General features: G+C 39.9%; 6 protein-coding genes and 1 non-coding gene across 7 annotated transcripts; 4 read left to right on the top strand and 3 right to left on the bottom strand.

Annotated features, from left to right (window-relative positions):
• The first annotated feature begins 1,500 nt into the window (after window positions 1–1,500).
• On the top strand, window positions 1,501–2,705 carry B0T23DRAFT_228446 (uncharacterized protein). The gene is made up of 2 exons (XM_062833839.1): window positions 1,501–2,082; window positions 2,169–2,705. The coding sequence occupies exons 1-2, from the start codon at window positions 1,865–1,867 to the stop codon at window positions 2,551–2,553; spliced, it is 603 nt and encodes a 200-aa protein (XP_062689121.1). The 5' UTR covers window positions 1,501–1,864; the 3' UTR covers window positions 2,554–2,705.
• B0T23DRAFT_228447 (uncharacterized protein) lies at window positions 2,706–3,919 on the bottom strand. Its single transcript, XM_062833840.1, has one exon. It carries the CDS (start codon window positions 3,704–3,706, stop codon window positions 2,858–2,860), a length of 849 nt encoding a protein of 282 aa, XP_062689120.1. The 5' UTR covers window positions 3,707–3,919; the 3' UTR covers window positions 2,706–2,857.
• An 811-nt stretch (window positions 3,920–4,730) lies between these two features.
• Window positions 4,731–7,201, bottom strand: B0T23DRAFT_415197 (uncharacterized protein; the record flags this gene model as incomplete). Its single annotated transcript, XM_062839582.1, has 3 exons — window positions 4,731–6,166; window positions 6,230–7,072; window positions 7,102–7,201. The coding sequence occupies 3 exons, from the start codon at window positions 7,199–7,201 to the stop codon at window positions 5,025–5,027; spliced, it is 2,085 nt and encodes a 694-aa protein (XP_062689119.1). The 3' UTR covers window positions 4,731–5,024.
• A 12,313-nt stretch (window positions 7,202–19,514) lies between these two features.
• Window positions 19,515–19,607, top strand: B0T23DRAFT_t346. Its single transcript has one exon. It is a non-coding gene; the product is annotated as a tRNA-Asp (tRNA).
• Window positions 19,608–20,230: 623 nt separating this feature from the next.
• Window positions 20,231–22,095, bottom strand: B0T23DRAFT_228423 (mitochondrial carrier domain-containing protein). Its single transcript, XM_062833838.1, has 2 exons — window positions 22,080–22,095; window positions 20,231–22,019 (listed from the first exon to the last, which is right to left on the bottom strand). Exon 2 carries the CDS (start codon window positions 21,816–21,818, stop codon window positions 20,322–20,324), a length of 1,497 nt encoding a protein of 498 aa, XP_062689118.1. The 5' UTR covers window positions 21,819–22,019; window positions 22,080–22,095; the 3' UTR covers window positions 20,231–20,321.
• Window positions 22,096–23,320: 1,225 nt separating this feature from the next.
• B0T23DRAFT_407504 (necrosis inducing protein-domain-containing protein) lies at window positions 23,321–24,163 on the top strand (the record flags this gene model as incomplete). Its single annotated transcript, XM_062839196.1, has 1 exon — window positions 23,321–24,163. One exon carries the CDS (start codon window positions 23,321–23,323, stop codon window positions 24,161–24,163), a length of 843 nt encoding a protein of 280 aa, XP_062689117.1.
• Window positions 24,164–25,779: 1,616 nt separating this feature from the next.
• B0T23DRAFT_447651 (uncharacterized protein) lies at window positions 25,780–27,034 on the top strand. The gene has a single exon (XM_062841007.1). It carries the CDS (start codon window positions 25,931–25,933, stop codon window positions 27,020–27,022), a length of 1,092 nt encoding a protein of 363 aa, XP_062689116.1. The 5' UTR covers window positions 25,780–25,930; the 3' UTR covers window positions 27,023–27,034.
• Window positions 27,035–27,037: the final 3 nt, after the last annotated feature.

Genomic DNA, 27,037 nt, shown 5'->3' with positions numbered 1-27,037 from the left:
GTGTGACACCTATCCAAAGGGTAGTCAATGGCGGCAGTAAAGGCAATATTTAGTGGGTGAAGAAGAGAAGGGGGGCAGACGAAGGGCCCAACACCAGGAGGCCGCCGCAACGCGGCGTTTTTTTTTATTTTCACATATACGACATAACAGGACAAATAACGGCAGCATAATGATGTCTCCTATAGATATGGGATGGGACGTCAGGTGTTTTAGGATACCATTGGGGGAATATTTTTGTCTTTTTTTCTTTCTTTCTCAAGAGCTAGCCTGTACATAGACGGCTTTCTTGCGGGCCTGGCCAGTCTTTGGAGGTCAGCCCGGGATATGATGCCTCTGATCATGGAGAGCATACATCGATCCCTTTTGAAACGCAAAAGAACTTTTATTTGCGCTTCTACTTTGCTGGCTCCATCTCTGTCGTTGCCTGTTTTTGACCAAAGCTATTGCAGTTTCTTTAGTCGCATCCCACACCCCCAATTCAGTTCTGTTGCACAGACATTAACTCGCAGATGGCCGACATCGGACTCTTCGGTCCGGCACCGCACTACGGCATGTTTAGCAGCTTGTCAACGGCGCCGTCACTGCAGTGTCCGGGCTCCTGCGCCGAATAACATGTCTGAACATCCACCGACGAGTGTGCGAAAAGGTAACAACACTGAGGCGGGGGGTTATCTTCAGTTCCTCGCTGCAATGGCGCGTCTCATCCTTCATTATCGATAACGCTGCCCCTCCAGACGGAGACGGGAGCCAAGCCAAGCCTCCGTCTTTTAAGCGCCGAGATCACCGTTCCCGTCCGCTGTCACTGCGCTGCCCTGCCGCTGTTCCGAACGATGGAGTCCTTGACAACTCACTTTCGAGCTTGGACAGACAGACGAAACTGGGGACTGAGGTCGGTGGAAGGTTTCATAGCTGCATATATCATGTATATCTGGAATACTATGTGTCATGGATGCAGGCCAACAATGATGCCCGTCCGTTTCCATCACCTCCCAGCCCGTTCAATTTAGTTGTCGTTCGGCTCGCTAAAATCTCCCAGCCACGGGAAACCGGCCGTAGCAAGTTTCAATTTCTACCCCACTGTCGTACCAGGCAGGCTGCAAGGTCCCAGACTCACAGGACAACAACAGCAACACCATCGTCGACAACTTCAACAATAGCTGTGTTCTAGTTGATCGATATCTAATTCTTTATACCAGAGACCATAATCGGTTACTTCAACGACAGACGACTAATTGATAACCCTTACAATCCGGTTCTTGTCATCGTCTGCCAAGCCCAGTTCTCAACTATAGTTGAGGGCTAACAACAGCCTCGATTTCACGGAATTACGCTACAGAGGCAGGCATCTTAAAGCAAAGCTGTCGCGCGTCCACACATCGACAAAGTGAAAAGTGCATTGATACGACGTGAGAATTGGTTGTGCGCTTCCGGGTCTAGACATTGACCACAAACGCCTGGCTGGCCCCTTGCGGAAAGATCTCTACAGAAGAGCTGGAAGCTGAAGTCTGGCAGGTGGTGCTGTGCAACGAGAAGTCAGAGTGTCTTGGGAAGGGAGTCCGTTTGGAAGTTGGAGAATCATCCTCAGGACGTGCAACACACCGCGGCGGTTGTGTGGGTTACTGTCTAGTGTCGAGGGGTTCCGGGCTGGCGACCACGGAAAGGGTTCAAGAAAAAAGATCTTGACGTCCAAGGTTGCCAGCATTGTTGAGGGAGAAAGCTCGGGGGGAACCAGCATCTTCACATTCAGTCGACAACCCATCCAATTCCCTCTATCAGTCGTCGGTCCCCAGACTCAATTGTCATTCAACTCCAAGGCCGTCATTCTAAAAAAAAAATCATCAGCGAGCCCAGCCTTTCGCCAACCATGGCATCAACAGTAACGAGCGATTCACTCGTCTACGACCGCTCCCGCGGCATTGGCGGCGACGGCGGCGTCGGCGTCGAGCGAGTACACAAGTACCACTGGCCAGCCATCCAGCTCAACGTGTGGATGCTCATCATGCTTATTGCGGCTTGCACCATTATCGGCGTATTTGCGACGTTTATTGATGTGCAAAACATCCTCCTGCTACCTGTACCATGGTACGTTTGCTGTCAAGCTTTCCTCCCTCCCTCCCTCTCTTCATTTGACATGCCCATCCCAAACCACCACTAACATAGGTAACCAGGTACTTCCCCTACTTCATCACCGTCTCGTCTCTCACGATCCTCTTTATCGCTTTTCTCCTCGCCCTCATCTTCCAGCGCCGCTTGCTTCCGTCCATCGTCATGATCGGCGGCTTTATCCTGTTCGTCCTCTGGCTGGTGGGATTGATCGTCATTAGCGTGCAGCTCTGGGGTCCCAACGGCAGCGTCAATTCGAATTGCAATTCGTTTGTCTTTGGCGCCGACCCGCAACCGACGGGCCAGACTCTCGTCACACTCGCCTGGCTGGAGCAGAGGAGTATTTGCCAGAGTTGGTATGCGGTTTTCTCGTTTGCACTGGTCGGGACGGTGTTTTTGGTGTGGATTATGGTCATTGCTTATCAGGTTTTTGCTGATGATAGAAGGTAAGGGGGAGGGAGGTAAGCCAGGTGGGTGAAAAGGAGGTCTGGGATGTTTTTGTTATGACGCGAGCGAGCTATGGTGGTTTATTGCACACGTTTGTGTTTCTCGGGCGCTCGATACATAGGTAAGGTAAGAATTGGAGGTGGGATGATGACGAATACGAGGTTTGGATTCAGATACGGACATGATGGAAATGATTACGACGGGAAAATACGAAAATTCTAGTGTAATGCACCAGAGATACAAAACGAAAGCTTAAGACGAGCCCCCGTTCTCCTCCATCGCTAAACCCTTCTCAACTCCTTCCAACTCAAGCCAAAAGCCTCCCTCCATCCGTGCCCAAGCACCTCCCCGTCACATAGCGGTCCCTCATGAGATAAATATACGCCTCCGCCACGTCCTCGGGCGTGCCCACCGTTCCCGTCAGCGTCTGCTTCTTGAACCCATCCAGCAGCTGCTCCAACTGCTCCCCTTCGCCAAACGCACTGAACAACTCCGTCTTCACCGCGCCGGGGCTGACCAGATTGACCCTCGTAGGCTTCAAGTCCACCGCCAGGCCTCTCGCCAGTCCCTCGATCGCGCCGCACACGCCCGCTACCACGCTCCATCCAGGGGCGGGTTTCTCCGAGTTGGTGCCGCTAGTGAAGGTGATGCTGCTGTAGACCGAGTGGTTGAAGTACTTTTCCGTAGACAAAAGCTTGGACAGGATCAAAGGAGCCGTGAAGCGCACGGCGGAGGCCCTCGCGTAACCCTCGGGGGTGATCTGCCCGATGGGCGTCAAGGCCAGCGCGTCGCCCGCGGTGAAGACGACATGGTCAAACTTGTGTCGGCCTTCCAAGGTGGCTTGGTCGAGCAGTTGCGTGAGGTTGGCCTCGACGGTGGAAGGGTTCGAGAGGTCGCAGGTGAAGCCGGTGAGGCGGGGGACGCCGCCCTCAGCTACAGAGGTGGAGGAGGGCACGTAGGCGGGGGAGGAGCGGAGACGGTCCAGGGCTGTGGAGAGCTTGGAGGAGGAGGAAGAGGAGACGGTCACGAGCAGACCGGCCTCGAGAGAGGCCTCGGAAACGGCGAAGCCAATGCCAGAGGTGCCGCCGAGGATGAGGACGCGCTGGTTGGCGAGCTTGGAAGCGTATTTAAGGCCGGAAGCGGAGGGGGCTGCCATTGTGATGGATGACTATGTGATTATATATCTTATAAAGGGTTGATAAGAATTATCTGGGAATATATCAAAACGGAAGGAGAATGAAAGATTGTCGAGTCGAGGATATAAGACGAAGATGTATTGTGATGGGGACCAGCTTCAATATATACCAGGTCTGTATAATACTTAGTATACATATACCAGGACACCCCCCAAAACGGAAGTCCCGGTTAGGATGTCTCGGTGTTAGTGCTCCCCGCAGGCGGGACCCATACAAACCCCGCATGCACTATACTGTACCCCAAATCATAACGCAGGGCCCAGAACTTCACTTTTCCGCCCGCAAGTGGAAATCAATTGTTAGGCCCACCAGACTTTCGTAGCTTAGTTTTCAGCTTCGCACCAAAGGATTTCGATGACTGGAACCTTATATCTTGCAATTCCGCTTCTTTCAACCTCCACGATACAGCTAGCCTACTTGCTTATACGGATGTGGTTGTCAGACGGCAAGTCAACTTTGTTCAGCTCGGCGTCTTGGGGGAGTTGAAGGGCCAATGCTCTCGAGAGGGTTGGGGTTGAATTGAAGCTGAATGGACGGTGTTAACGGACATAGGGAGTATATTGCATATTAAGTCGCCAACAAGGGTTCAAATCGTGTTGCAAGTTCGTGACAATGTTCACCAGCGGGAACAACATCATACCGCAGCCCTTTGCCTCTTCAGCTTCTTGAATCGGGAACCTCGGTATCTCCACTCCTTTCGTTCATCAGCGCGGCATTAACTCCCCACGCTTCATCGTATAACACAGCAATAGGTCCAACGTCGACTGGGCTGACTAATCATCCCGCTTACAAACACTCGGTCGGTGAACATTGTCGTTCGGTTTTTCGGTGACCTCAAGACGTTCGGCGATCTTTCGGTGGTCTATTCGGAACCGACATGTTTGGGGAAATGTGAAAAACACATTCGGCCCGCCACATATAAATGCCACGGCTGCTTAGAATTGGTCAGGGGCAGAGATCGTTTCGACGTCCGCGCGAATTGCTGGTTCGACATGTACCCAAACACTGATGACAGCATATAATCGACCGAAGACCCTGATCTGCTTGATTGACCTACTAAAACATTTTTTTGCCCACGAACAAATCTAACTACCTTGGGAAGTGAACTTCAACATGACGACCACATGACTCATTATAGTATACAGAGGCGCTCCATCTCTCTTCCGCAAAAGGGCCCAAGTATCTGGGCTGTAGGAGGCATATTCCAAAAGAAAGGCTGATAAAAGGAAGTAACAGCTAAATTCCAACTCGAGCATCCATATCAACCTCAGCTGCCTCCTATTGTTGCTTCGAACTGGCGGCACCAGCAGTCTTGGCGCCGCTGCTACCCATCAGGTCACCGACCCAACCCATGATTTCTCTATCATCGGCTGATAAACGGGCGTACTCGAGCAGCAATCTAAGGACATAAACTTGCATGTCCTCCTTCCGGAGCGCCTTGTCGGCCCACTCCTTTCCAGCCATAGCAATGGCCTCGGCAACCTGGTCATGGCCCTTGACCTTGTCACCATAACCAACAAAATACTCCATGATGCCAAACCAGTCGCTATACCGGTTATCCATGGGGACAAAGTGCTTCCAGGCAGTCAAACGACTGTCGTGCCACTCCCTCCAGACAGTGGCCTTGATGGGTAGAGATGTTGACCTCAGGAAGCCAAGGTATCTGCCCGAGAAGGAGTTGCCGTCAATGTCGGGAAGGTACTTGTAGTAAAACTGGGCCGCCATCTTCATGCCCGGCGTGACAGTGTAGTGCGGGTCGGTGTAGTTGCATCCGAGGCCCTTTTCAGGCGCGGGGGTGCAGAAGAGGTCAACGAAACTAACGTTAGACCATCCCTTGACCCAATCGCCCAGCTTGCCATCCTGTTGGGCCTTGAGGCCATATTCGGACGGGGGCAAGTCGAAGTTCTCTGGGAGCTCAGTCCATGAGATTGCGCGCTCGAGCTTAGTGGCGTTGTTCATGGCCACGAAGCGGTGGCGCTGGAAGGCGCGCCAGTTGGTCTCGCGGTTCTTTCCTCCCGTGGCGACACCACGCCAGACTACGGCATCCTTCTTCTCAGCCCAGGGCACGTCAGCACCCTCTTCGCCCATGAAACGCTCCTCTTCATTCCAGTACATGGGTGCAGGGAGGAGAATCTCATTATTGACGGCCAGCTTGGAGCCGCCGAACATGGGGAACAGCGTATCGGTAGCAGAAATAGAAAGAGGCTCGACAAAGATACCATTGAGTCCCTGAAGATCAGGCTGGTGACAGACTAGGGTGCTCAACGTGTAGTTCGAGACATATCCCTTCTCGGTATGCGGAATGGCAAAGTTGTTATTGATGGTCGGGCGGCGGTCAAAATCGGTCATGAGACTGGAGGTACGGGCTAAACTGTCGGGGGGGCAGCCGCGACGAGCGATGGTCCAATAACTTGGGATACCTGTCATCTTTGTGTTAGATTGGTCCATCCAGTGTCTGATGTGTGAGCCTGTGGCGGACATACCGGTTTTGTCTTCCCAAACCTTCTTGGGCGTAACTTCGTCCTCAGCAGGGTTTATCTCAAGATTGGGCAACTTTGGGTACTTCTCGACCATAATCGCGGCATCTTTCATGGTCCTTGTCTTGTGCGCCGCTGTCATGAACTCATCAATCTTTTCCCAGGGCACCACCATGCGGGGTTCATCCATGGCATTGAGGGCAATGTCCAGATCAGGAACCAAGTGTTGGATGGTTTTGATCAAATCCAGCCAAATCTTTGTCCAGAACCAGTCGCTCCCACTCGAGGCCTGGCCGTCACGGACGGAAATGCGCATCTCAAAGTCATAGGCATCATGACGGATACGGGCTGGCTTGAGCGCCCAGAAAGGCTCCAAATCGTGGTAGATCTGATCCCAAAAGTCTTCGACAATAATAGCATCTTTTTCCTTGGCGAATTCGTACCATTTGTCGAAGCCGGGTGGGGGGTGGCGGCCGCGACGTTCACGGTAAGCGGCAGCAGCGTCAGCGAGCGTGTGTGTCTGCTTTGCTAGTCTGTCACTGAACTCCTTCTCGGCAGCTCGGACGCGAGCGTCGATGGGGTGGTCACCGGTAGCGAAGTCGGCAGGCTTCCATTTCAAAGAACCCTCGTCAGAAGATGCAGGTGCGGTGTTGGAGGTGGCAGGCGGGGTGCCGGAGGTGGTGGTGGGGGTCGCGTCGGCAGGAGAGTTGTTGGCAGGAGTGTTATGAACGGGAGGCTCGTTGGAGGGAGGCTTATCAGCGGGGGGCGGTGATGTGTGATCGATGATGAGCTCTTCAGTGTTGCCATTCCCTTGGGGTACTCCCACGGGCTTTTCTCCGGTTATTGTGCCTTGCCTTGGGGGGCGGCGACGTCAACACTAGGCAGTACGTTGTCGGTACTGCTAAGGTACAAGAGACATAGTATAATGGCGATGGCGGGTAGGATGTACCGCAACAAAAATGTTGGTCGTGGTATCATTATGGCGAAGAGGAGATGGAGAAGCGTTTAGAAGCCCCCATCTACCTTGATGGCGCGATTGTAATGCTCGGTCGGGACGCAGTGTTCGGCGGGTTTGTCGAGATTCTAGGTCGAGAGGGAGGACATGGGATGACACAAGCTGGGCAAGCGAGGTCGAGATGTCAAACAAGTATTCGCCGCTTGCTGGGTGTGTCGCACAGCAAGACGGGTATCGACGCTGGCGTGGCTCTCTTCGGTCCCGTGGCGGGGGGAGAGACAGGATGCGTTGCGCTGGTAGGACGAGAATCGGGACAAAATGTCAAGCGAAGCTTCGTAGGCCAAGAAATATAGCCTGCCGAGTGCTGGGAGCCGAAGTACCTGAACGGCCGGGTCTTCTCACGATGTGGGATGGGTCAGGTAAGGGTGGCCAGTTGGATCAACGTCGGGGAAAGGGAGTGACTGGCAGGACGCTTTTTCCTGAAACGAGGCCCGCTGTACGTGGAATTAGAGTCGGCGTGATCGGCAGGAGAATCGACAAGCAAGGCACGGTTGGTGTAGTATCGAGTGCCGAGCAAATAGGCTATGTAAGGAGAGAAGACTGAAGGGATGTAAACACAAGGATCAAGAGCACAGAAAAGTTGCCACCACCGACTCGACTTAGTGTCTAGCTATGGAAAGTACACTAGTGTAGACCAGAAAGTCGGGTGGAAGCTGAAGAAGGAAGGGTTCGAGAAGATTGGATCATGGGATGAAGCAACCGTGAAGCGTTGCAGATTCTGGGTGGGTTAGTTGCGCGTGGTAAGTACTATAGCCGTTGAGGTAGCAGGGGCCCTGGAGAGCTGGTCTGTCTCAGTCCAGGCAACCATGCCTTCGCGCTGCAGAAGGTATGTCAGGGGAAATGGCACCCAGTGGTGGAGTCGATAGTTCGTCAAGATCAGCTACACTAGGGGCAACTAAGCCAACCAATCAGAAAGAAGCATTGGCCAAGAATGTGGCACCCGAAGCGGCCTCGGTGCTAGCCGTGCGCACGTAGCTGCCGTCCTGGATGCGTACTTCCCAGCACAAGGGGCATTCAGGCTGGACAACTGAAAAAGGCCACAGCTACGGTGGCCCAAGTGTGACCTAGGTCGTTTACAAAATTAGTCCAAGCTTCCAGCTATAGCCAGGTGAAGGGCAAATTACTGACACCCCACGCACATTCACACGCACACTCCTCCCCACTAAATAAATTACTACCTTTCTACACCCTTTTATATTTATATTGCGCAACCAATATTAATTATTCTTAATTATTCCCCGCCGCTACTTTACCACTATCCTTCTTACGTCTTTGCAAAATTCTAATTACATTTACCTACTATTAGTATTATCCCTACTAATTATATTAAAAATACTTCCTCCCTAGGAATTCGATAGAAATTTCCTCCCTACGCTTACTAATAAGTAAGATAATAATATAATATTTATATAATAAATAATATACTTATTTAAAAAATTAGAATAATATAAGATAAGTTTTATTTTTAAAATTTTAATAGAGAATAATGTAAATTAAAATTATTTAAATATAATTAAAAATAATTAATTTTAATTAGAATTAATTAAATTTTAATATATTTATAGGAGGTTAATAAAATTATAAAGAATAGAGTTTAGGAGGTTATTATTCCGAAGATTGAGATTCTGGGTAATATTATTATTATTATATTTTACCTTTTTATAAACGAAGCGCCGGATATTAAAAATAAAGAGTATATTCGGTATGTACACCCTATAATCCTACGCCCCACAAAGTATTATATTGTGCCGGAGAAGTACTTCTTTAGTAGTGTTTATACTTATTATTATTATACTAGTTTAATTAGTAGATATTTATTTAAAATATAAGAGAAGGAGGAAAAGAAGAAGAAGGAATTGGCCGAGGATGTTTGGGTATTCTAAATAAAGAAGAATAAGGATGAGATAATAAAGGAAATAATTCTTAATGAACTAGAAGAAATAGAGGAAATTTTAGTAAAGGATAAGAAGAAACGTAAGGCTGCTAAAACTTTACCCCTTAAGTATAAGAGAGATATTTAAGGGTACGCTATATATATTTTTTTCTTCTACTTGTGCTATATAATATTTCAATTTTTATTGGACTTTACTTTTACTCTTATATATTCTTTTCGTATATAATATATAATGAGTAATAATATATATATATTCTAATATAAATAAAATAAACTATTTTTTTTTTGAATAGATTCTAGTTCGTATTAATTAGGATCAACTAACATTAGTTAATAGTAAACAACTATTTTTGCAAATATATAAATATAGTAGGTATAATATATAATAGATCTGTCTACTAGATAGATATTTCACATTTTAAAAATTAATATATATTTACAATATATATAATAGCAAAGATTTAAATACTTAATATACTAATATAAATATATAAAATATAGTTTTTTATTTTTAAAATAAGAAATAAAATTTAAAAGAAAAAATTAGAAAAATAATATATGATTTTATATAAATTCTTTTTGAATTACAAATTATATTAATAATTTAAAGTCTTTATTATAATATATTTATATTATATATTTAATTATATATTAATTTAATAAAAAAAAATTAAAATAAGTTATTTAAAAAAGGGTATTAAAAATATAAACTTCTTTTTATTAAAAAAAGTAAAGTAGTAAAATTATTTTAAATATTTTAAATAAAAGAGGGTAAAAAATATATAAAAAGTTAAATATTTAATAAATGTAAAAGTTTAAAATATTAATAGAAAGAATATACTACTTAGTATATAGATATATATATATATATATATATATATATATAGAAGAATAATAGTAGTATTATTAAATATATAAATAAATTCAAAAAAATACTTTATTATAATAGAAATTTTCCTTTCTATTAATTCTTTAAATATAATTATATAGAATACTTAATTATAATAGTTATACTATAAATATATTTCTAATATTCTATTTAATATATAGAATATTCTTTTATTTTTTTAATAATTTAACTTATATAATATATATTTTAATTTTATAATATTATACAATTTATAAAAAATTATTTATTCTACTGTTTAAACTTCATATTTTTTAAGAAACGTAGAAATAGTTTTTTTTAAAAATATATAAATATAAAATAATAAAGAATCTTTTTTTTAAATAAAAATCCTTTTTTAATATTAAAATAAATAAAATTTCTTTTTTAAGAAATAAAATAATTATTATATATATAAGCTCAAATTCGTAGAGGGTAGCTTAGAAGAGGGTATCGAGAATCTAGGATTCTTTTTCTTAAAGAAAAATAAAGAAGAAAAAATAATCTAATCTTTCCGGGTGGAAAAAGATAGTAGCTTTATACGAAATTAAATACATAGTTATCATAAGTATATAGAGCGTTTAAAGACGAATAGAATGGTATTGGGTTTGTGTGCGTAGGTAGAAGAATAGTAGTAGTATTGCTTAGTAATAAGATAGTTATAAAAATTCTATTCCTCGAAAGAAACCTTCCTTCTTATATACTTTCTAGTCCTTCTAGTTATTTAATAAATAATCCGTTTATTTAATTAGATTTTTTATTTTTTAAAGAATTTAAAAATAGTTTATTTAGTACCGTACGGTTCAAAACAATTAAGAAATCTATTTTAAAAGTTAAGGGTTTTTTAAAATTAAAAGAACAAAAGGTTCCTTTATTAATAAAAGTCCTTATTTACCCTAGTTAAACCACTATAGTAACTACAACGCTAATTTAAATTACCCCGGGCCGTACCGGTTACCCCCACACCCTCTACGAGGGTTAGGGTTATATATAGTAGAATCTCAACTACATTTTATTTATTTAAATAAAATTAAATAAATTCAACTAAAAATATAGAGTATATATATATAATAAATAATATTTATATAATAACCTTTTATACTAATATAGTATAATATAGACCCGCAAATCCGTTATATATATATAATATTATATAATATATAAATAAGTCTAATAATATACTTTCTTTAAACTTTTATAATTTAAGAAATATAAAAATAAAATATAATTAGCTAATATAAGGAATTACTTTTATTTATAATAATAAATAAAATAAAAAATAGAAAATTTTATAAGAAGAAAAAAGGCTTTTAAATATATAATTATATATAATAGATATATAATATATAGAATTAAAGTATAAATTATAGGGTAGTTTGAATATTATACTTTCAATATTTAAATTAAATATAATATAAAAACTATTATAATAGCTTAATTAAATTAGAATATTATACTTAATTAAAGCTATAATATAAATAGGTAGAGTAATTTAAAAACTTTAAAAAAATTTCTATTATTAATTTAAGATATTAAATTTCAATTATTATTTCTTATAAACAAAACTATAAATATAATATTAATTTAACAATTTAAAGTAAAGAATAAAAAAAAATCTAATACTATTAACCTTTTTATATCTTTTATTTTAATTAAATTATTTTTCTACTTATAATTTATTTTAAAATTTATATATTAGTAATAAATTCTTTAAAAAAGATAGTAATATATATATTAGAATTTTAATTTTAATTATTTATATAAAGAAGATTAAATAAACTAAATTAAAACTCTAATATATAAATAATTATTATATATTATTATATATTAATATAATATAATATAAATATAAATATTAAATATATATATATATATATATTATATAATTTTCTATAATATTTTAAATAATAATATTTTTTATATTAAAAAATGAAATTAATAAAATTATTTATAATATACTATTAAATCCTATGTTCTTTTAATAAATTAGGGAGCCTACATATTATAAAATTCAATTAAGAAAATTAGATTTCTTTAACGAAATAAAACTATACGAGGTGCAATTAACTACCTTTATTTTTAAATAATTACTATTAATTACAATTAAAATTAAAAGACTATAAACATTTCTACCAAATCTATACCTTAAATATCAACTCTCTAATATAGTATTCTACTCCTTTATACTCCAATCTTTTCCTAATAAATTATCTCGCCAAAGATATATAAACACCCGTTTATCGCTATAGGTCGTAAGGCAATTAATCTTAAGCCCTATACTAATTTCCTTCGGTAGGTTTATAACAACAAATTTAACCGCAAATAGATACTCGAAAGCCTAAAGCAAACATTCGGACTCCAAATTGGTCGGACAATATTAAATAAATTCCTTAAAATACTCAATATAACCTCCAACCGCGGATTAACAATAATTATTAGTAATAAATTTTATAATAAAATTAGGACTATTACCTAAGAACGATCGGTAATAGATATAAAATTCTATATTTTACTAGAAGACTACGGTTTTACAATCTTAAAAATAAATATAGCACAACTGTATTAATATTTTCGAATTTTAAAGAAATATACGCCCGATATATTAGAAGAGAAGTTTATTAAAGTACATACTATCTTAGAAAGTATTAGAGAATTTAATAAAGTATACTTTATTTGGAAATTTAATAAATAGGAATTATAATTCTATTTCACTAAATTCTTCGAATTTTACTTATTTAGAAAATTATTCTTTATTTACTTTAAAAAATAATTCTTAAAAGTAATTAAAAAGAAGTTAGAATTCTTCTAATAATACCGAAGGGGGTAGACCGTACCGGGTCCTAACTATATATAGTATATTAATATATATTTAAAACTACGGCAATTTAGTATTAAAATTTATATTAAGATAGATATATATTTACAATATATTTTATAGTTTTATACCAGTATATTTATAATAATAGTAAAGTCAGTATTTTACTAGTAAATAGAAGTTATTAGAAAGTATAGGTTTATTTTTATACTTATATAAGGCGATTATAGTAGTAAAATTAATATAATTACTAGAAGCATTTACTTTATTGCCCTAGGAAGTAAGATGTAACGGATTTTAAAACCTTATAGGCTAAATCCCAATTCTATTATTATTATTAAGGAAGGTAAAGGAGAGGGTAATCTTCCTATTTAATATTATATAATCTAAAAAAACTAAGTATTACTAATTTTTAAATTTAATTAACTATTTAAAATATAGGATATTTTCCTCTAAAGAAACAATACCAATAATTAATAAATTGAAAATTAGTAGAGGTAATTACGTAATAGTCGAGGGTTTTTTTAAATAGTAAATTAGTTCCGAATATAATTAACTAGTATTAATCTAACGCAAATAGGACTATTTTTATAAATTCGAATATACAAACGCGTGGTTAGAAATAAGAATAGAGGACTAAATTATTTTACTTTTTACCTTTATACTTCGAATTCGAATAGAATTCGCCGACTAAATTGAATACTAGAACCAATATAAGATACATCTTCAATATAACTACCATTACGTTATTTCCAATTAACTAATTACTTTATTCTACAATTATAATAAAAAGGAAGCTCTTAATTATTATTATTAAATAGATTAGAACTAATATATATAATTGAGGGAAATTGTATATAGAGATAATTTCGAATTCGACCGTTACTTACCGTAAATAATAATAGAATTTTATATTTCCTTAATAAAAGACTTTATTCTTTATACTAAGAATACCTACAATTAGCCTTTCTACTAAGAATATAAATACTTTCGAAATAAATTGAAAAATTATATACTCACATATTAAAACCCCAAACTCTAATTAATAGTAATACTAATAAATACTTTCGAAGAGGTTAAAAAAATAGTAAAATAAATAGGTAGTAATATCGATAGGATAATAGATATTTTAGAGAATAGTATAGAGGATATTAAAAACAATAACGAATATTAATATATATAAGGAAATAATTAAAGGTAATTAATTATAGATAGTATAGGTTGATAGTTCTTTATATATATTATTGGGCAAAGTTGCAAATTAGAAGGAAATACATAATTTAACTAAATATTTTACATACTTTTAGAAATAAAATATTAATTAATACGTTTAAAAATTAATATACAATATAAAGTATTAAGGAAAAAAATAAAAATAAAGGAGAGTAAGTTATAAAAAGATTATAATTATTATAGTATTTAGAAAACTCACATTACAATATATACTACAATACCTAGAATTTAGACTATAAAAGTAAATATATTAAATTCTTAGCTTATAAGTACGATTTATTATATAAAATAATATAAAATAATTATTATATATAATTACTATTTATAATTTTAAATTAATAGAATAGGAGGAGGGACTATTAAAGGGGAGGTTATACTATTTCTATCGGAAGTAATTATTCGTAACCCTTTTTATTTAATTGCGAAGTGCGCCGGGATTTCCTCAATATTAGTTAAATCTACTACCTCTCCTTTATTTAAATTTATATTCGCCGAACCCTATACTTCTTTATTAAATAATACTTCTCCCCCGGGTATTGTATTAATACTATCATTTCTATTTTATTATATTTCCTCCGTATTATTCTCCTCTTACGTATTAGCTAGTTACTAAGAAGAGGAAAGAAATTATTTAACCCTTATATTCTCTTTTAGAATAACCCCTTTCTATACGCTTATTTCCCCGTTAGTACCTACCCTTAGCTTAATATAATACTCCTTTTTAATTTTAGGCGCCCGCTTTATACGTAGTTCTACTTCAATCCCTAACTCTTATTTAATAATAGGTATATCCTTCAGTACCCTATCATTTTTCTTTACTACTTATATTTTCCTATTATTATATTCCTTCTTTAACCTAAATTCTTCCTTAATAACCGTCTTCTTTATAAAGGATCTTTTTATAATTAGGGACGGGGTAGTAGAATTCCCGTCGCTTAGTAATATAACCCGCTTTTATACTTACTTTAATATTTCAATATCCTTATTAATAATTCTAACCTTTAGAATAATCTATATAAATATAATTATTAAGGGTAGATCTTTCTTCGGTTTCTCAAATTCAATTTTCTATTAAAATCCTTCAAAATCGATAGTTTTAGAAAATTCTATATATAAATCTATAAATTTAACCTTACCTCCAATATTAAATTAATTAATTCCTATAAATTCGAATAATTCAATTTTAATTTCCTCAAATACCTTTTTAACGAATAGATATTTTTTACCGAAATATTAAATAAATATTAGGTAGTTTAGGAAGGGCCTTTCGTTTAAAATCTAATATTTTAGGTTGGTATAAATAAAGTAATATAGAGGTTTATTATTAATTTTAGAACCTAAATTACTTTTCGAATATTTATAATACTATATCTATTAATTAAAATTAATAAAACGAATATTTTTAAATAATTTTCTATCTATTATATTTTTAGTACATTAATTCTAAACTTTAATAATATCTATTACTTTATTTAGAATATTATCTTTTATACCCGTAGGGATATAAATAATATAAATAATAAACCCCTTTTTATAAGTACAAACTGTATAAAAGATAATGAGGGGCTTCAGGGGAATTAATATTAGTAATTAAACTAAGCTAATAATCGGAATATCCCCTTTAATAATATATACAGTTTCGGGTATATTAACAAGCTTCACAGCGAGACATTACCTACACTCGATATACTCAATCTATTTCGGGTAGTTAGCTAAATATTCTTTATAGCGGATGCCGGTTTCTAGGCACCGTTCAAAATATATAATAGAAAATATAGTTTATAGTTAATAATAAAGAGTAAATATAAAAAGATGCGGTGTTTGGTGACGAATGATGGGAGATGTGCTGTATCAACAGTATCTCAAAATCGAATTTAATAGAAGGGAATCGGAAAGAGTTAATATCAATCGGAAACAATTAATCGCAGCCTTAAATATCGGAGGTATAGCGGCTCTGAGGTTCGAGGCCTCTAAACTATCGAAAAATAGAACAATATATATACTTTATATATTAATAGGCATATAATTAATAATAATAATATATTATATTTTTAAATTTAATTTTTTATTATATATTATATAGTATATATATTTAATAAATAATTTGCTTATATATATATTTAATTCCTAATTTTATTTAATTTAATTAATTTTAGAAAATTTCTTTTTAATATTATTAAAATTTCTATTAATTTTAAAATAATTTAATAAATAGTATTTAAATATAAGATTTACTTTATATACTATTATTATAATTTTAATATAGTATAAATAGTAATTTAATTATAAAAATAATATATAAAATTATATTTATCTTTTATTATATAAAAGACTTTTAACTTTAATTATATATTCTTTCTAGTTTTTTAAAATAATATAAATATTAAAAAGAAATATATTCATTTCCATATTATATATTTTTATATTATATATATATATATATATTTAAATATAGTATTAAATTAGTAAATTTATAAAAAAAAAAAAAATTTTTAAATTTTATTATTTCTTTTAATATTATTAAATTCTATAAAATATATTTATTTTATACTTTAATATATTTTATATAAATTTCTTTATATATACTTTTATAATAAAAAATTTTATAAATATAAATATTATTAAAAGTAATTAAAAATATATAATAGGTTTTTAATAAGAAATATATATTTTTATATTTAAGACTTTTAAAAATATAATATATATTAAAATAAAAACCCCTCTTTTTATTTAATAATAAAAGTTTATTTACTTGAAATATAATTTTAATTTAATAAATAATAGTATTTTACTTATAGGCTTTAAATAATTTTAATTTATATTATATTTAAATTTAAAATAATTAGAAAATAAAATACTTATTTTATTAAAAAACTTATTATTATTCTTCTAAACTCTTATATACTATATTAGTTTTCTTAAATATTAAAAAATTATTTTAATATAAAATAAATATTAAAGAATATTTATATTAAATATAAGAATTCTAAATTTATATTTTATATTACTTTTCAAGAAACTTTAAAGTTCTAATCCTATAACTTGTATATATAATTTTTATTTAATATTACCATTATTATTTTATTATATTCTTAATATATAATATATATTTTAATTATATTTATTAAATTTTTCTTTTCTTTTAATTATAATATTCTAATTCTTTACTCTTATTTTATAATCAAATATATATATAAAAGGTACTATATTAAAAATTATTTATTCTATTATTTGTTTATAAAGGAATTATTAATTTTAAATAAATATAATAAATAAATTTAAATTTTATAATGTATAATATTTCTAAAACGTTTTAAAATAATTATAATATTTTACATTATTATAAATTTTAAAAAAAATTAAAATACGATTTCTTAAAATAAAATTATATTTATAATAAAAGAAAATATATTTATATATATATATCCCTTTTTTAAAATTTAATAAAATATATTATATTTTATTTTAATATAAGAAAAAAAGAAAGGAAGAGTATATATTTTTATATAATATAATATATAAACGTTTTAAATATTATACTTTCTTTTGAAAAAGTATAAATTTTATTTAAAACGTTTATAAACGTTAAAGTTTATAATATATAAAGTAGGTACTAATAGATATTTTTAATATCTATTATATCTCGCTCTTACGAATAGCAATCTTAGTACGAACTTAAGCTAAAACCTTCTCCAAATCGCGGACCTTACAATTACGAATAATTTAAATTGAAAACGGAACAATATAATTATTCTTTTTTTCTTACTCCTTCTCGTATTCTATAAATATCAAAAATTAACTACTATTACATATAGAATAAAAAAGAAATATAATATACCCTTACGGATATTATAATTAATACCCTCACCCTTATAAAAACAATTAGTACAAACGCGCTTAAAAAATTTAGTACTAGTAACAATATATTTCTCAAAGGGGCTATAATTATTAATTTTAATATATTTATTATAGGCGCAAAGGTTAGTATAGCCCAAAAAGAGGTGGCGGGCTAAACTTACGAAATATTTACGGCAGTCCCACTTCAATTCCGATATAACTTCGCCAATTTTAGTCTAAAAGACTTTAAAATTAAAATTACGGGTAATAGTCTATATTCTTTAATTAGGATCAACTACCTCCGATTAAAATTAATTAATACCAATAGATATTTCTTACTTTATATTTAAATAAGATTTTATAAATTTTATTGATATTGCAATTAAGAAGTTTCTTAATAGTAAAATGAATAGCGTCGATATCGTTTTACTTTTAATCCCCTATTTTTATTTTATATATTGCCGATATACCTTTAGCTAACGATATTTAATAGTACTTGAAGGGGCGCAATTATACTATTAGATCGGTATTATCGGGGTATTTATCGTTAGATATAGTTACTATATATTATATTAATATAGGAATAATATATATTATATATACGTACGGAATACGCTTACCGATTAATTATTATTATTTATAGATATTATCTTTTAATGTATTATTATTAGGGTTAAAGTATTAAGAGTATTTTACTGTATAAGGATATACGAGAAAGTGGGGTTTAAGGAAGGTGAGATGTATTTAAATTATATTTAATTGCTAAATTGAATCTATATTAACGCGCCCAGGCGCGAACCTATTGCTTGCAGCTGGCACGGACCCTTTTTCTTTCAACTTTTGGATAAACGACCCAGGTCACACTTGGGCCACCGTACACAGCGGCCGCAGCAACACGGCCACATACTCAGGAACAGAAGACGGGACGGGACCCCCTCACCCGACAATTCGGGCAACGATCGATGACGGGGCAAATCGCAATCTCCCTCAGACTCGACGCTCATCTCATGAGAGCGAGTCGACTGTATCTGAATTCGCGAGTCAGATATGCTTATGAGTGTATGGAAGCACATTTACTGTCTGTCAGCTGCTAGGCTTATCTCGGGTTGCTGCAGGGTGTCGGCATTGCAGTGCAGTGCATCGTACAACTCCAGCGTGGCAGCGACACCACAAACAAACAAAAACACGGGCTGTTCGCCACGATTGCATGTTAAATGTCAGCCATGCTCGCACTATTGGAACTACCTAGCCGAGCCAAACTATCGACATTTCCAGATTTGAGGTTCTTGGTGTCTACAAGCCTGTCCCATGTTTCGAACCTCATGCCATGTACCATGTGTTGTTGACATTTTTGGAAGCTGCGTACTCGGTCACTGTCTGTCGGCCATGGTGAAATTCTACATTAAATATTGTAGTGTTCTGTTTACCCCAATCAATATACATAATTAATACAGCAGCAAATCAGCTCTATGAAAAAAGACAAAACACGTATCGGGGCCGGTACTGTAGTGTTAAAGCTCACTGCGGACTAGAAGTATGGTGCGATATATAGGAGGCCCAATGCATACTCGTTTCCGTCAATCAGCTACGACAGATGTCAACATCTGTGAGTCTTCCGTAGTATAGTGGTCAGTATGTGAGCTTGTCAAGCTTGAACATCAGTTCGATTCGCTCGAGACCCGGGTTCAATTCCCGGCGGGAGAGACCTTCTTTTTCTCATTTTTGGTTTCTCGCAATTGAATTCACTCACCTCTGCCTCATTTGCATTGCAAGAGGGCATCTCGGGAATTTTTCTTGGTCTCTTTTCCCACTTTTCTTATGTTCCTAGTTTTACTGTTAATGGCAATTTTAAGCCAGTTCATGCCTTTCCAACTATTCTGGACTTGAATCATCAAGCCAATCTGCACCGATCTCAACTAACCACTAGCTCCAAGAATGTTGTGACTGACAGCATGGGCTGAGATCCTATTTTCCTTGTTCTACTCCTGGGCTCTATTAGACATTCATCATTATCGCTTTCTAGACTTGACTGTTCAAGTTGAGCTCTAATCACCGTCTCACTCGGGCCTCTTACAGCCCCCTCCACTTAACAATGACTGCCGCCCATCAAACTTCCTTTCCAGGGTATCGCCTCCCACCGTCTCAAACAACCTCCCTCCATCACCAGCAGCACTACACCAATCCACCTCCACATGATGTCTGAGCCGATCATAGAAGAGAAAACAATTCACAACCATTAAATGGCAACGATGTCTAGTACCTAACCATGCACTGCCTGCCAACAGCAAAACACCAGAAACGAGCCCACAAAATAACGCCCACCCATGCCAGTCCAAAGTCCGTGTACATAAGACCAGTACTCACTTATAAGTGGAAATCTGTTGAAGATCCAAGTCTATATTCCCACGTGCCACACCTCTATTTGAGGAGGATATCATAGCCATCCCGATTGATTCTGACCTGCTCACCTCCAAACCCGTACTTTCTCCTGACCAGCTCGAAGATAATCAGGCCCGCGCTCGTGCTGGGCACCTGGCGGATCGTGTTCCACCAGAAACCTCTGTACAACCAGTTTCGCATGTTCATGCCGGCTCCTTTGGCGTCGGCAGCACAGGACGCCCACGTCTCTTGGTAGGCATTGTAGTACGTCTTCATCATGCGCCATCGGAAGCGCGCCCGTTCCTCGGCGGGAGGCAGTAGCCTCTCTTTGTCTATCTCCTTCAGCTTGCGCGCTTGCGCATCAATCTTTTCCAGCCTTTCCCAGTGTTCGGCTTGGATGATGGTAAGCGGGTGCAGTATAAACTGCTGCAGGATTGAGGCGCCCATGCCTGCTAGTAAGAGGAAGGCCGGTTCGATTGCGTAGTGCGGGCGGATGATGGCAGGCATGCGGGGGTCGTCGCTGTCTTCTCTACCTGATTCTGAGGATGGTTGCTTCTCGGAGAGGAGAATGATGGATTCCTTGTTCAGGGAGCCGTAATACCAGGACACAAAGTTGTAGTAGCCCTGGGCTTTGAGATACTCAAAGGTGCTAAAGAAGATGGCGCTTCCTAGACTGTCTTTGAGGAAGGAGAGGGTCCAGCCGGCAAAGATTCCGCGCACACCGATCTCCTTGATCTTTTCAAAGCTAAAGACCCACATGCTCTTTGGTCGGACAGCACTGGCATTGCCGCTCGCGGGCGTGGTCGATGTGCCGGCGTATTGGCCAATGTCGTATCTTGCCTGGACGGCGTCCAGAGGGGCAGCTATCACACTCTGCAAAGTGCCGGCCAGGAAGCCAGCAGTGAAGGTCTCGAGAGGCGAGGGAGGCGGATACACACGTTTGCTGGCGAGTCTGCTTTCCGGATGAAGATGGCCGAGAATGTGGAGGTAGCTGGTATACAGGACAGCTCCAACAGTCACATTGGCGATCAAGGGAGGGAGAACCTGGTCCGGGACGACGCGCCAGCCGTAGTGCTTCACAGCGGAGGCAATCACACCCGGCGTTGTTGCCCTGGCGCGCACCCTAACCCATTCCCATATCTGGCGGACAGCAGTCGGGGCGCCAGCTCGCGCGGCCGTGGTGAGGACCTGAGAGGGGACATGGAGCTGACTGAGTAGCATAGCCTGCTGCTCCTGTAGGGCGCGCGCATAGGCGAGGTAGTCGACTCTGGTTCGGAAGAAGGCCTTTGCGGGTGCGCGGAAGTAGAAGGTCAACACCTGGGAAGCCAAGGCCCTGACGCCGGCAGCGGACGCGCCCGTGGCGGCATTACTGGAGGGGGCCTTGTCCGGGAGCTGGCCATCGGAGGGGATGACAGGAAGGATGCCGGTGTTGATGCCGCCGGGGTGATTGCCAATGCCGCCCAGGGCATCTCGGGTGTAAATGTTGTTGTTCAAGTTGCTGTCGTTACCGAGGCCATGGGAGCTGCGTGGTGTCATGGTTCGGGCGCATCGTTGAGACGGTTGACTGTACTGGGTGAAGTAAGGTAAGTGAAATGACCATCACAGGTCAACACAAGATGGATCGAATGGTGATTTCTAGAATTCCCATTCATCGATCCAAACTCCAGAATCCGGATGCCTTTCGTCTTGGCATCCATCAGCTTGGTGGAGCTTGGGCATTCGTCCCGTCTGAACATTCTACCGACGAGAGTCAGCGGCAGGCAACACTGTTACTTAACACTACAGTAGTGTACTTACATATGCGGGGTTGGGTAGAATCAGCTGCTCCCCAAAGCATTGCAGTTGGCAAAGTCGCTGTTCCTGACTGGCAGCTGACAGATTATGGGTCCGTGTGAACGACACCTCATGATGTGAATGTCAACTTCGAGCATTGCTTTCATCACTCACTCTTTCACTAGAACGGACGTGATTTTTTCCTTTGATCTGCTGCTTGCTTCTTTCTGTCCGCCCTTGCTTAAGAAAGCCCATGACAGTTTTTTCTTACTTTCTAATACAATATGGATGTCACTCTCCTAGGCTCACCTCCACTACCGTCCTCAGCGATCCATTTCGTGACAGTTGCCGCCTGATAATCTGTCTGATACTGAAAAAAAAAAGTCATCCGTCCTTGATTGCTTCCAGCTGTCATATACTTCCGATCATGAACTGACCTGCCGGAAGGTTACCTCCCACGTTCAAAACGTCGCATCGGGTACTGGCGAGTGGCCTTCTCGGCAAGAACATGGTGGTTTTGTCCTCCAATGGCTGACGGCGGCCAGGCCATGGCATCGTCGTCACGGCCGCTCATTGGGCGGGGAACCCTGCCCCTGAATCTGGTCCAGCATCACCTGCAGCTTCATTCTCAGTCGCCCATTTGACCTTTCGAGTCTGCAGCAACACCCCCCTTGATCTGCTGTATTTTCGCCAATTCTGCCCGTGATTCGAACGTCAAGTCAACATGTGGAAATTCACCTCATCCAACATCGGGGAAAACGTGCCAACACCATCATGAACAACAGCCGAGAACCTGAGACGAAATTTCTCTTTTCGCAACACCCCTTTCCAGAGACAATGTTCACGACTCGATGACAACATGACTGATCTGCTCCCATGCCAGTATGAAACCGCATATGTTCACTCGATATGGTTTCACTCAACCAAGAATAGCGCCGGGTGGTATATCTGGCTTCGACCAATCTGCTAGTGAGTTGATGAGGACCATATCGAGTGAGAAACGGCGGTACATACTCTGCGCAAGCCAACGCCCGATGCTTCATCGTATCCTTGTGGTTGCAGTCGGATGGGTATCCTTGATCCCGAATAGGAAGGTTGTCGAACCCTTGACCTGAAAGCTGTCCGGTTATCGCACCGCAAGTGCCGTCGATGGATGTCCATATAAGATGGATCGGAGGTCTCGTTCGATCGGACTTCAAGTGAAGAGCATTCGGCCGGGCATCCCTCGTTTACCGCCTCAGAAGCCGCCAGACCAAGTCGTCAACATGGCATTCCGTACCCTCTTCTTTGCGGCCTGCGCTTCGGCACTCACCGTGCCCAGGAACACCACCTTTACTCCCCCTTCCCCCTCCTCTTCCACACTGGATGATGTTCACCTCTGGGGAGTAGCCGTCAACCCACCCACCGCCTTGCCCCAAGCCGCCACCGCCAACGACCTCCGGTGGCAGCCCTCTCTCGACTTTGACACCGACGGCTGCTACAACGTCCCAGCCATTGGCGCCGACGGCACCATCGCCCAAGGCCTCCCTCACAACTTCGTCTCTCCCTCCTCCGACTGCCGTGACCTGTCCGACCTGGACAACAACAACGTCTACTCGCGACAGCGCTGCAATGCCAATGGCTGGTGCATTTATCTCTATGACTACTACTTCGAGAAGGACGTAGCCATCCCCTACCTGCTCGATGCGGGCCATACCCACGACTGGGAGCACATCGCCGTCTGGGTGGACGCAAACAACAAAGCCCAGTACGTCGCCGCCTCTCGGCACGGCGGCTACCAGATCAAGGCCGCCGCTGATGTCAGGTGGGATGGGGAGCATCCCAAAATAGTCTACCACAAGGATGGGGCGAACACGCACTGCTTCCGGTTCGCGGACGCGGCGGATGATGCCATTGAGAATGCCAAGGGTGTCTGGTTCAGGGGCCCATTGGTTTCGTATAATGGGTTTCCGGCGGGGATTAGGGACTTGCTGTATGCGCACGATTTTGGGAAGGCGAATATTGCGCTCAAAGACTCGGCGTTTCCGGGGAATATCATGAGTGCGAAGCCGGCTGCTATCACTTTCGATGCATATGTAGATGCCTTGGGTTCGCCAGGGTACCCTTAGGGGATCGGCTGGGAATTGTGAATCATTGGATGATGGTTTTGGTTTCCTTTGCGTGGCATGTCATCATGGTATTGGATGGAAGTCAATATTGGATACTTCTGGTCGATCCAGAACGTGTGTCACCTGACAAGGAATGAGTCTTTGAGTCTACATTCTTGTACATAGTGCTTTATGTTGTCCCCCGCCATATCCTCCTCCGAACAACCGGTACTTGTTTCCATCTCATACCTTAGGTTCCCTTACTCCTGACAACAGGTGACGGACAGAAACTTCAAAGTATGAGCGATGGTAGTTCCCCACATGGTAGGTTGTAAGGGAACTGTATAACACATGTCAGCCAACAATGGAAAAAGCGAGACTGCAACTGGACACTCCCTAGGGCTACATTTTCCAGCAACGAGATGCAAAAAGAGCTAACATGGCGGCATACCACGAGACAAACTGTGCAAAGACGTTACAACTCTTTGGAATACAACCGCAAAAAGACTACGCGCTGGTGCAGGGGTAGCTGAGCGGATTACTTCCCGTGTGAAGAAAAAAATGGCGATCCTTTTCCTTTGCACGCTTAGCCAACACGGCTGATTACACAGATGTTTCCAGAAATAAGAAGAATTCTCGTTCATCTCTCGCGGGAGTCGAGGTATTTCCGGATTGCTCGTATATAGCTTATAGTTGGCTGAATGGGAGGGAACAGCCGGTTCTGAATTCAGAACCCGTTGGGCATGCTGCCGAGGAGTGTATGTGGTGGAAGTGGTAGTGGGAGTGGGAGATGGGCTTGATGGTTCAGGACTGAATCAGAGGGACGAGGAACGGGAAGCGTTGGTAAATGTGAGGATGGATGTCAAGAGGTGATGGAGGAGCCAGAAGTTGCAAAGGAATTCGAAGTCTGGGTGATTTGGTGGGTATAAAGAAAACTGCACTATACGTAATGTCCAAGTCATTGAGGAGTCACCGAGTTTTCGTCTTTTGCGCTCGCCTGATACCAATCTAACTTCTGTTGGCGTAACCTCGTAAAGGTAGGATGCATCATGCGTGTTGACGATACCTGCGTAGGTATCCTGTCCTTGATGCACTTCCAAATGACAGCAGACGCAGATCCCAGACAGCCAGTTTGGGTTAACTCGACATTAGTCGACTCACGGATTTCTTTCCATCTGCAAACACTTCTACCGAGAGAGGCACATCTCAGCTGTCGCGGTTATAGCAGCTTGCACTACTGCATACGACACCCCATTTTCCTGAGATCTGCCCTTTGGCTATTTCTATTTTGGCATCACATTTCACTGCCACCCCTTTCACAGTCCAAGAACGATTACCAAGGTCATTTAATTACGGCCTTTTCCCATCACATACACGTCACCATGGGCAATTGAACTTGCGCAGAGGCTCCAGGAGTCTTCGGGAAGACGACCCTAACTGCAAGGTGGGAACAGTCCTGCGCCCCTTTGGAGAAAAATTTATTGCAGAATCACTGTTGGTGCTGACGCCGCTACTCTAGCCGCTGTAGGAGCGGAACTGTATTGGGATAACGAACCATGGTGACGGGAGGCTACAATTCTAATTCCACGATGGGAAGTGTCATCCGCCCCTTTGTCTTCAGCTCCGTAGAAGAGATTCCGGATACAAATAGGCGACAACTCTGAACAATTTCGAGGGGATTTGACATGACAACAATCATTCAAAACAACAAGCACTTGTTTTTCAAACTCTTTTCCCATATCTTTCCACTTAGACACTCAGCGACCAGCATCGCAGACATCACTCACCATGGCATTCTATTCCGTTTACGAGACCATGGCATTCTCTTCAATCTACAAACCCCAGGATGTGCTCGCCGCCAACAACAAGGATATTGAAGAAACCGATCTGTTTCATACCCACGAGCTGGAAAGCGTCGATGGATGCACCATCATCAAAGTTCCTCGTCGCCTCAACCTCGAGAAAAACACAAAGTTCACCGACAACCAAGTCCTCAAGATGTACCGATTCCTCGAAGACAACCACGCCAGTCTTTCCGAGCTTTGGAAGACACTCGGGACGAACGGAGAGCAAGAGTCCATGAACCTCTTCGTCGCCAAGGCCTATAACGCTACCATCGAGCACCAGCAGCGCGAAATTATGAACTTGCGCCGTCATCAACAAAAGCCTTTCACCTTTGCCGACGCCGAGTGCTGGTGTACACGCAAGTTCGACGAGACCTGGGACCCGGACATGTTCTGCGATCTCGTCGGCCCAGTTCCCGCGCATGCTTTGGGATGTACCGTTCCAGAGGGCAACGCCGACACCGACGAAGCCGGTTACCGAGCATTGCTAGCCCAAGCCCGGCAGGACCTGAACGCAGGTTGCGATCTCAACACACCGTGGTTGCCAGGGCAGACAGAGGTTGGCGTGCCCAAGGTTGCCGCTGTTAGGGTACACGACATTCTCCGTTCGGTTGCCTCAACCGTGGACCCATCCAACAACGAGAACGGATTGCCCTCGTACGAAGCCAAGTTTCTCGCCATGGACACCATGTACAAGATCTTCCACTGCCTGCTTACCGAGGCGGAAACACCCGTTAAGCGGTACATCAAGACCAACAGGAAGCTGTGGAGGGATCTGGAGAACTGCTTTCTGCAGGTATTTGGAAGCTGCAGCAGGGACGATCTCTATCGGCTTGCTACGGAAGACGGCGGAGTGTGGCGCGACAAGTTCTTTGAACTGAAGGACCTGGTTCAGGAACAGGAGCCCTTGTCGAAGCTGCTTCATGCGGGTGTCGTGCTTTATACGGCGGATGAATTCTGTGGGAAGTCCGAGGACGATGTCGCGTTTGTAATTGATGGCAATGGAGCTGCTGATGGAGAGCTGGCGTACTGGTAGGCGGTAATGGGCTAG

Source organism: Neurospora hispaniola (genome assembly GCF_033458365.1).
Source record: "Neurospora hispaniola strain FGSC 10403 chromosome Unknown B0T23scaffold_8, whole genome shotgun sequence".
Taxonomy (NCBI): Eukaryota; Fungi; Ascomycota; class Sordariomycetes; order Sordariales; family Sordariaceae; genus Neurospora; species Neurospora hispaniola.
The sequence above is the reverse complement of the archived record's forward strand: the minus strand, read 5'-3'. Positions and strand labels throughout refer to the sequence as shown.

Bases quoted from the DNA above. Each gene is read 5' to 3' on its own strand.
- B0T23DRAFT_228446 (XM_062833839.1), top strand. From the start codon at position 1,865: ATGGCATCAACAGTAACGAGCGATTCACTCGTCTACGACCGCTCCCGC. The intron at 2,083-2,168 runs GTACGTTTGCTG...ATAGGTAACCAG, and splicing joins CTCCTGCTACCTGTACCATG to GTACTTCCCCTACTTCATCA.
- B0T23DRAFT_228447 (XM_062833840.1), bottom strand. From the start codon at position 3,706: ATGGCAGCCCCCTCCGCTTCCGGCCTTAAATACGCTTCCAAGCTCGCC.
- B0T23DRAFT_228423 (XM_062833838.1), bottom strand. From the start codon at position 21,818: ATGACACCACGCAGCTCCCATGGCCTCGGTAACGACAGCAACTTGAAC.
- B0T23DRAFT_447651 (XM_062841007.1), top strand. From the start codon at position 25,931: ATGGCATTCTATTCCGTTTACGAGACCATGGCATTCTCTTCAATCTAC.